At 54.6% G+C, this 10,074-nt stretch overlaps 1 protein-coding gene across 7 annotated transcripts in view; it reads right to left on the bottom strand.

The window, feature by feature from the left end:
• Nucleotides 1–220: 220 nt before the first annotated feature.
• Nucleotides 221–10,074, bottom strand: part of AHRR (aryl hydrocarbon receptor repressor) — an 84,385-nt gene continuing 74,531 nt past the window's right edge. For 4 of the 7 annotated variants that reach the window (XM_025867515.2, XM_073891127.1, XM_025867514.2 and 1 more), the window contains 5 exons: nt 9,355–9,488; nt 5,849–6,048; nt 5,097–5,158; nt 4,799–4,937; nt 221–3,983 (listed from right to left, as the gene is read on the bottom strand). In XM_025867515.2, coding sequence (XP_025723300.1) covers nt 2,915–3,983; nt 4,799–4,937; nt 5,097–5,158; nt 5,849–6,048; nt 9,355–9,488 — 1,604 coding nt within the window. In that variant the 3' untranslated portion in view covers nt 221–2,914. Of the gene's footprint in view, nt 3,984–4,798; nt 4,938–5,096; nt 5,159–5,848; nt 6,049–9,354; nt 9,658–10,074 lie in introns of all 7 variants that reach the window. The other 3 variants (XM_073891128.1, XM_025867516.2, XM_073891129.1) reach the window with 2 other exon arrangements.

Here is a 10,074-nt window from a genome sequence, read left to right on the forward strand (position 1 = left end):
AGGTCCCCCAACCCTCAACATGAGGAGGAGAGGGACTGGCGGGTGAGGAGGAAGCGCCCAGCGAGCCCATGGCAAGCACTCAGCCTCCTCCTTGCAACTTTTGGTGCCAGCATGTTTATTTTCACTTTTATTCTTGCCTTCTATCCAGTAGTAAAGGACTAGAAACACACACTAAAGGAAATGCAGTTACTTCATTTGGAAAATCAAATAGACATTTCTGTTTATGGTAAACATGATTTAAGATGTGATTTATTTTATATCGATATTGCATATTTAATACAAACCACAGTATCAGAAATATATGTGAAGGCTCTTTCTAAAGGCACTGAGAAAACGGTATTAAAAGTTTCATTAAAATATATTCATTTTTAAAAAGTCAACAAGTCAGTCTAGATGTCCAAAACTTTTCCTCCAGTAGAAGCTGTAAAAATATAAAATGTAACTTGTGTTCATCTCCTCCCATCCAACCATTCCCACATTACATTTGATTTTAATGTTTTTTAGCTATATAAGCAAAAGCTATGAGACAACAAAAGAATACAAGCCTATAATTAGTACTGATAATGACATTTTAAAGCGGAAGTGACTACATCAGCACCCTCTACATTCCATCATCTTCCCACACAATCCTTTTTAGGAGGGGCATGTACAGACTCAAGGACATTCTGCTGGTGTTCACCTGGAGTGTTCAAGGGGCCCAGGCGGATGATGGGCATCTCCGGAACACAAGACCCACAGAGCTGACTTCCAGGTGTTGAATTCTCTGTCAGCAAAGCAGGACCTGTCCACCTGCCAAGTGCGCATCTGGCCGCCTGTGGGGAGGGGGCGGCATGGTGCCATGGTCCTCCTGAGCAGTGACAACTGTGTGCTTCAGAACGGCTGCTCCCTGAGGCTCTTGTCTGGAGCTCTTCTTTGGTTACACTGCAGCCGGGCTACAGTGTGCAAACACGCAATGATGTCTGAATTCCTCCTTTCCCGTCCTGTGTTTTTCCGGGTTGCACGTTACATGCATGTAGTACTCCCTGTCTGCTGCGCCCTGAGGTGGGGAAGGGCAGGCATCACTCTTGGGGGAGCCCCAGGGCATCTCAGGACATGGTCCTGCAGCCAGCCTGGGCCCGGTGTGTGGCTTCTCCACGGATGAAGTGAGAGGGTCGGTGCCCTCACAGATGGGGACCCCAGGGAGGTGCGCCGTCACATGTGGGACCTGGGTGCCGGGTTTGGCCAGGAAGGAGGAGGAGGATTCTGAGATTCCACTCCATGTCTCAGGCAGCAGAGGGGTGCTGTGCTCAGCCTGAGAACCGTGTGAGGAGGGCCCAGGGCTAGTCGGAGGGCCCCAGCAGGCGTCCCAGGGGGTTGTACCACCATCATAACAGATGGGGGAGACTCTGGCAGCGAAGTGGGGTTACTGCAGCACCAATGTCACCCTTCGCAGGGCCTCAGTGAGGTGACTGGGGGAGAGGCTGCTGGGCTGGCCCCAGGGGACCACACATTGACCGCTCCCAACCTGGGCTCCAATGGGTGACCTTCTCGGTCAGTGAGAGGAGGAGGCCTTCAGCTCCTGCCATCCCGCAAGGGGGACCCTTCCACAAGGCTGGCAACCTGTGCAGGGGCACCCCAGCGTGTGCCCAAGTGTCCAGAAGACCCAGTCCTACCGGCTGAACCCCAAATTCTGACAAGGTGAATGTGCATGAACTCAGCTGAAGACTGACACCCCAAAGCCACATATGATGGAGAGACAGGCCCCACACTGGAGAGCAGAACGTACCAATGGTGGAGCAGCAAGTCCTTCCCTGGGGGCTCCTGCCACCTCCCGAGACTCCCGGGTGGAGGTGACTTTAGGGACAGATGCTCTTGTCCGTGAGGAGCAGGAGCAGGTCCACCATGGGACAGGCGGGCTTGGTGGTGGCCTTCACACCTGACGGCACACCCCACACCAAGTGCACTAGCGCAGGGCAGGGGGTCCATCTCTGGCGGTGACTGTGGGAGACTTCCACGTTCTGAGTTATGCCTTCACATCCAGGTCTTCTATGGTCAGAGTGTATGACCTTTACAGTTTTTCTAGAAAACATTTCCTGTCCGTCTTGTCTCTAATAATTCTTCCTTAGGCGGTGATTGGAATTCTCATTTGAAAACCGATACACAGCCCCCACGAACAACTTGACTTCCTACCTCTTTTCTCTACATTTTGTCCTTTTCTCTGCTTCCAAACCCAGACTCTGTAAACTCGAGGTCCACCATGTACTGGAGACAGATTAGCATGAACCACCTTCAGAGGCCCATTAAAAATGCCAGACAGACTTCCAGGAGGAACGGGACATTATCCATTTGCACCTGGGTATGGCCTCAGACTCTGCCGTGGGGTTGAGAAGCATATGCTGCACATAGTAGAGAGGGCAGGACCCAGCACACAGAGCCTTTTTTGCCTAGAACCTTCCAGATTCCTTCCATGAATGGGGGCATGGCAACTGTGGCTCAAGAGAATTATATCCCTAATTTACACGCAGGGTGTGCCTGTTGTCTGCAGTCCACTCCACAGAGGTGTCAATCCACCGGGAAGTGGGCGTGGGGACCCCTGGGAACTATGGCATGACTGCCAGTCGGCCAGGAGCCCACTGCATCTCAGAGTGGGGGATGCCCTGCCGGGCTGACTTGTCTCACTCCGGCCACTTTCTGAAAACTTTTAATCCTTCAAAGAGAAATACTGTCATACTTAAACAGACTTAAGACCACTTTGCATTGAAAAACTTGCATGACACTTCACAAAATACGGAATATGTCATTGCACACGCTGCCCACTCCTACCAGGGGACTGAACTCATGCAGCAGTGCAGAAGAAAGGCTCTGATCCTGCATGTGCCGTCCCAGCTGAGGGCTGAGTCTGAGTGTGGACAGAGGCTTTTACAAACACCCCACTTTATGGCAGGAAAGCACACTCGGGCGCTTTGGGAGGCATCAGAGTTGCCACGGCACTTTTGGGGAACATTCCAGGCACCGCGCCCTGGCTGTGACTGGCCCATAGCGGTGAGTCCAGGGGCTCTCGTTTGACGATGGGCGTAGTCCCCGGAGCTCTGCAGTCACAGCCCAGTGCAGGGGGCTGGTGACCCTGTGCACAGAAGTGGTGGGGACGATCTGGCTCAGGAAGGCCATGCACACGCTCCAGGCATGCACAGTGTGCGGGGTGGAAGGGGGCCAGCTCCCTGCCAGGTCTGAGCGGAGCCCTGCCACTCGGGTGAGCTTCCAGCAAGCTGTGCCCCAGGTGCGGAGCATACAGGTGGTGCCTGGCTTCCGGCTCTGTTTTCAGGTGCATCCTGGTAGGGAAAGTGACCAGCTGTCTCTTGGCCATACCACTGGCTCCCAACCACACCTGACTTGGGGACATGGAGTAGCCATCTGCTGCATCTTCAGACCCAGAGTCACTCTCCATCTTGATGGGCACATCAAGTGACAAGATGGGGTTGCACGGAGCTCCCGAGGGCGTTGGCCCACCTCGAAACTTGGTGTCCTCGATGGAATGGCCCACTGCTGTGAGACGCTGCCCTCTGGGCTGAGGAAGCCCATTGTCTAGGCTCCCTTGGGGGAAGGGGCAGCTGGGTGGAGGGTGCACCTGGCCCTGATCGCTGTCCCGCAAAGCTCTGCTGGTGCGGCTGGTGCGGCTGGTGTAGGCACTGGGAGAATGGCTTCCTGGGTGACAACTGGGTGAATTCCTGAAAGCAGTTACCCCACTGGTGTGGACGGCGCCCTGAACGCCTGGGCAGGGCACGCAGGAACCAAGGGACACAGCACACATGGAGAACGGGTCACTCTTGCTGGACTCTAGCTTCAGCTTGGTACCCCCATCCTGGCCATGTTTCCCTGTCATCCAGCTCAGGTGCTTCACAGGTCCCGGTGCCTCAAAGCAGCAACTGTATGCATGTATCTCCCTCCGCCCCCTGGCTCCTGAGGAGCCGCTGGGCACCCTCCCGTGCTCGTCTCCTGACCTGTCCCTGCAGAGAGGAGACAGCCTGTCAGACAGAGCAGGGATCTGGTCATCTGACCCCCTTGGGTGGGGTCTCTAAGGGAGGGCATTAAATTAGCATGATCCTGGCTGAACTTGCAAGTGTGGCTATGTGCTCCTGCCACCCCCATTTTTAACACCCCAGCAGCCCTATGACCCCGGGGGCCAGCATCCTCCTCTCCTGTAACTGACCCTCCCATGGCCTGCTGGATGCCCATGCAGAGCTCTGCAGGTCCAGGGGTGCGGTGGGGGTGCAGGGAGTGGCACATGCGGGGATGTATCTCCATGAGGCCTATACCGGGTGTCAAGGGTCAGACACACCCACCCCAGACGCAGAGGCAGATAGATGCCCTTTCCAGCAGTTTCTATGAGCCTGGCCTGTCACTGGCATGCATGCTGCTGCGCCCACAACACTTGAGGTGACGGGGGAGACAGTGCCCAGGAGGATGAGGTGGAGCCCTGCCACGCAGCCAGGCCGGTCCTCCAAGAGGAGACCTCCTGGTCAGGGCCGGCAGTGGGGGCCTGCGGGAGGAGGGAGAGGAGAGGGTTTCTGAGTGCAGGTGAGGGCAGAGGACAGGGTGGTCACCCAGGGTCCAGGCTTCAGCTGGAGCATCTTGGCAGCCTCGGGCATGCCCCAGACGTGTAAGGACAACTCCCGGGGTAGGATGCATGTTTGGGTGTGCTCCATGTGTACCTTCATGTTCCCCTAAGAGCCAGGCTCACCTGTCACAGTCAAGGCCACCAGACCGGCAGCCAGTGGCTCTTCTCCGCCTTGAGGCCCAGCTGGGCCAGAGCACCACTTACCCTGCGGCCCCCTCAGGGTCAGAAACGAGGTCAGGGCTGTTTCTGAGGCACAGACATGGGGCCCTGGCTGGAACCCGGGCCCAGCGTCCCGCATCCGCTTGTGTCCTGAGCACTGGAATGTTTTCTCCGTTGTTCCTCCCTGTGAGGATTTAGGGAGGGGTGCTCAGCACAGATGCCCGCATCCTCCAGCCTGGGTTTGGAGGGATGCAGCACAGCGCTGGGGCAGGGAGAGCCCCAGAGGGACATGGATACACTTCACCCTTTTAAAACAGAGGAGACAGTGAATCTGGAAAAGTACCTGCAAAGTAACTGGGTTTCCCGTGGAATTCTGGTTCACATGGACTTGCAGCAGCTCTCGCTCTGTGAAGAACAGATAATAGGAAAATACATGTAGGTAAGTTTGTGCTGCTTGGTAGGAACTGACACCAAGCTGGTGTCACTGTCATGCCCAGGAGAGAAGACGCTTTTTAATTTCCTACAGCTTGTAAGTCTTTCCTCAGCTACAGATATGCTAAAAACTCCAATTCACATCACTTATCACGCAAATAAAAGGTTAATGAATTTGCTTCAGAAAGTAGACATACACATAAATGTTTTGGGTTTTTTTGTTTTTTTCTGGATGCCCACAGTGAAAATACAGTCAATTTTTGTGATTTCCACTAGTTACATTCCATAAACTCACCCAGAACACTAAATTAGTGAACAGTAAACCATCCTTCATAGGGCAGCGAGCACACACACACATAGAAATCACAGAGCTTGTGACCTCAAATTCTAAGCAAACTCATCCTCATAGGTACTATTTCATTATTTTCAAAAGAAAGAAACAAGGCTTAAGTGATTTCCTTTAGGCCACCTCTCTAGCAGATGTCAGTGTTAGGACTCAAATCCAGGCCAACAGGCCTTAGAGTCAGAGCTCCCTATAGTGCTGGTCCCTACCCATCCTCTGGTCATATCTGTAAAGACCAGAGATAGGGGAGCAGGAACGGGGGGCAGGGACGGGGGGAGCAGCAGTGAGCGTGGCTGCTTTCTAAGAGGACTCTCACTCACTTTGCGTCCATAGAGGCTGAGACGTCCATCCTGTGCTTCACCCGCAAAAACGCGCTCTTCATTTTCATCTCCGCCACAGAGGGTAGGAGGACAGGCACCACGATGCAGAACAGTGAGAGCCGAGGGGGCAGGACAGTCCCCGACGGCGCTTTCCTCTTCTGTCCAAACAGGAATTTTAGTTTTCCTTGAAATTGCATTGTCTGGTGTTTTAAAGACAGAAACGAAGAAGTGTCCACAGAACGAATTAGTGTCACCATTCAAGAATGCAGAACGCACATTCTCAGGATTAGAAACGTGGAGAAGAATCTTATCCTGAGTCACTAAGGAGACACAAACCAACAATTCGTCCATGCGTGGCCTACTGGGGATGTGGACCATCCCAGGGCCTTCAGAGCGATTCACAGTTTCTCTGCAGTTCCAGTAATATCCTTTAACTGATAAGCATGTGCTCGTGTGTGCACTCGTGGGACCCTCACACAGTGAGTGCTACTGTGCATGGACACGAGCTGTCACTGGCCCGTGGCAGAGCCATCAGCCACCCTGGCAGGATTTGCTGGAGGAGATAATCTCGGAGGGCTGTTCCAGCTTTAACTCTCTATTTCGGAATTATCATTTCTCATTCACGATGATAAAGCTTAGGGACAACCTGATTTTATCTAGAGTATATAGTGTAATTGAGGAGTTTGTGATAAAAGAAAATAAAAGATCTTTCTACAGTAGAAAAGCTAATCTAAATTACTAAGTGCCTTCAGGGCATTCCTGCCCTTGATGAAAGAACGACCCCACAATGTGGCCCTCTCTCTCCTTATCCCTCCAGACCTCCAACCCTTCGTCCGTCCGTCCGTCCACCCAGCGTCGCATCCATCCGTCCGTCCGTCCACCCGTCTATCCCTCCATCCATCCACTTACCCCCATCCAACCCCCCACCCTCCCATCATCCATCTGTCCATCTCCCCATTTGTGTATGGATTTACTGAATGAAAAAACATTTGCAAACACCTACTGCTTGCCAGTCACATTCTTGGTGTGGAGAATTCAAGGTAGCTGTGTGCTGGGATATGTTCAACATCCAGCTCTCCAGAGAAAAAAAGACCCGATTTGTAATGTTTGTCAATTTCTTTGGTGGAAATATTCCCATCATGGCTGATTTCAAACTACCAACTAAATGTCAACAGGACCTCTAAATACCTGATGTAACAATGGGCTCTCACGGGTGGCCTGAGCCAGTCTAGACAGGAGCACCACTTTGACCTGACTGTGGAAAGAGGGTGGCTTCCACAGAGTCACAGAGGAATGCCAGGAGAGCTGTAAGTCATGCCCACTTGCCTGTTCCCAGTGCATTCCTTTTGAATGCCTGGGCCCTTTCCAGTGTGTGCAGTAACGAATTTTATGAATTAGTGTAATCAAACATTTTCAGACAAATTTCTTTTGCTTGTTTCCCCTATTCAGTGCATTGTTTTTTACCATTTCATTTTAACCTATATTCTAATTTCTGCTTGATTGTATAGTAAAAATCCCTCCAATTTTATGTCATCTGAAAATAAGAATTTCCAATTTCCAGGAATTGGTTATCCAATTTTAAAAAGTGGACATTCCTTATAAGCCAATAAATAGTAGCTATATTAGTTTCCATAAAATTTAGAACAAAATATTATCAAAATAAAAGACTTTATGGTCAACTAATCACCTAAATAAAAGATGAGCAATCATTGTATGCACAGTGGCAGCAGATCTGGGACTATAATGCAAATAAAAAGCTATTTCTCTTGTGAAGGTCCTGGTGTGCATGGAAAGGCCTGCAGAAATATGCAGTGTGGGATGCCTCTGCTGTAGGGCTGAGCCTCCTGGGTCTTCAGACCTGGGTCCAGAGACATTCCCACCATCACCCACCACCGACCTTCTTCACTGTCCCCTTGGATCAGTAGAATAAATCCAAGGAACATGATGCTGCCATTGTACTGCCAGATGGCTGAGGCCAAAATATTGCCATAAATGACACATGCCACCAAGAGGCAGCTTGGAGTGATTTCCTAAGCTGCCATCACTCTGGGCAAATGTAGAGCAACCTGGCAGGTTGGATGGCCTAAGTGGGTGACATGGGACTCTGAAAGTGCAGTGTCTCCACTGAGGACCTCCAGTTTGAAGAGGGGTCAGCCAGGTGAGGCTCAGGGAGCACATGTGGAGGCACAGAGGGTCCTGAGTCCTGGGGAGAGTCCACAAGACCACCACAAGCTCAGCCCTCTCACACTGGTCAGGGCAGAACAGAAAGTTGGGGAGGCTGGGTGAGAAGAGCTTCAGGAAGAACAGTACTGGGGTGCTGATATCTGGAAAGGGGCCTGGGTATGCAAAGGAGGACATTTTTGTATTTTGTTCTCTACTCTTCTGAAATGACTGGATGTGTATTACATATGAGCAATGTTTTTATTAAAAAAAAAAAAAAAGACCCACCAGCAGGAGAAGGTTAATGGAAAGTACTGCCCACCCTGTGGGCTGATGAGGCCTCTCCCCACTGCGCCCCGCCTGTGGTGGGGCTATGCAGTCAGCGGGACTCTGATCTCGAGAGCCTGCTGCTCAGCCCAGGACCCTCAGATGACTTGGATGTGGAAGGGCTTGGGTGTGCATTTCCTGCAAGCCACTCGAAGAGCAGTAGGGAAGCTCTGGGTCTTGCGTTCTGCATGGTGCTGCACACAGCAGGCCCTGGGCTGGAAAAGGTCAGCATGAATCAAGAAAATGGAGAGGAGCTCGCATGAGATGGGACAGGCAGGCAGGACACCCAAGAGCTCGTGTTGACAGGTGAGGGCCTCTTCCAGCTCACACTGGTCTGTGGGGGCTTCCCCAGGGCTCCCTGTTTTCGGAGCCACTTGGAAGGCAACCCAGAGGAATGCCCACTGTCCTCTGCTCACCTTTCCTCCAACACAGGCTGAGCGAGACCCCCAGCCCAGCCCAGCGCAACACTGAGGGCGCATCCCTCCTGTGGACCCCCTGCAGGACCCCAAGGTCAAGGTGAGAGAGAGACTCCGGAGGGGCCCACAGCCCAGGTGGGGCTGGGGAAGAGGGCACACAGCCTGAGGGGCCGACCGCTGAAAAGGCCTGGGAGTCCTGGGGTCAGAGGTCAGGGTGTTGGTCTGCAGGCAGCGGCACAGGAGGGTGGGGGGCGCCGCAGAGCGGACCCCTCCCCCCCCTACCCCGGGATGCGAGGCCCGCTGAGGTCTGGGTGGGCTGGGGTCCGCCCCTGCCGCCTCTTCCCAGGGGCCCTAAGAGGACGGGAGATGGAAACCCCAAGTGTCTGCCGGCAAGACAAGAGGTTACACCAACAGCCTGCGCAGGAGCGGAGGCGCACGCCAGGCTGCGGGCTGCGCCGGGCAAACGTCTCTCCAAGAGTCTTAACGGAGGTGCAACTAAGCAGACGACACCGAGCGCAGACGTTCACGCGCGGCTCCCGCTCTCGCTCCCGAAAACCCTTCCGCGCGAGGGGCGCCTCTGGCCGCCAGGGGGCGCGCACTCACCAGAAAGCCCGAGGTGCTGTCCAGCAGGCAGCGCACGCGGCACACGAAGCAGCGCGTCAGGAAGGCCGAGAAGTCCGTGGGCGCGCCCGCGCCTCCCTCCTGCGCGCGCAGCAGCCTCCCCAGGACGGCGTCCTCTGCGGCCGCGATGGCACCGGCGCGGGGGCGCGGCGGAGAGAGAGGCGGTGAGTGTGCTCTGAGGGGCTCGGGGCGTGCGCACGGGGGTGAGCGCCCAGCACGGAGGCGTGCGCCCCCGCCCGCCGGCCCGCCGCGTCCGCGGCCACACAGGGTCACACACGGGCACACCTGTGGGCACACAGTCACACACGCGTGCATACGGCCACACGCGGTCACACACGCGCGCCTCCCCACACCGCCAGCCTCTGCGCGCCACCGTGCGCGCTGCCACGCCCCACGCAGTCCACCTCGGACACCCTCCCGCACACAGCCCACGCGCGTCCTGCCGCGCACACACAGCACCGACACACAGCCCACACGCATCCTGCCGTGCACACACAGCACCCACACCCCCTCTCCCACACCCTGCACACAGCCCACACGCATCCCATCACGCACACACACACCCTGCACACAGCCCACACGCGTCCTGCCGCGCACACACAGCACCCACACCCCCTCTCCCACACCCTGCACACAGCCCACACGCATCCCGTCACGCACACACACAGCCCACACGCGTCCTGCCGCGCACACACAGCACCC

Source organism: Callorhinus ursinus, unplaced genomic scaffold, assembly GCF_003265705.2.
Source record: "Callorhinus ursinus isolate GAN/ISIS: 27379988/994484 unplaced genomic scaffold, GSC_fseal_2.0 scaffold3, whole genome shotgun sequence".
Classification (NCBI taxonomy): Eukaryota; Metazoa; Chordata; class Mammalia; order Carnivora; family Otariidae; genus Callorhinus; species Callorhinus ursinus.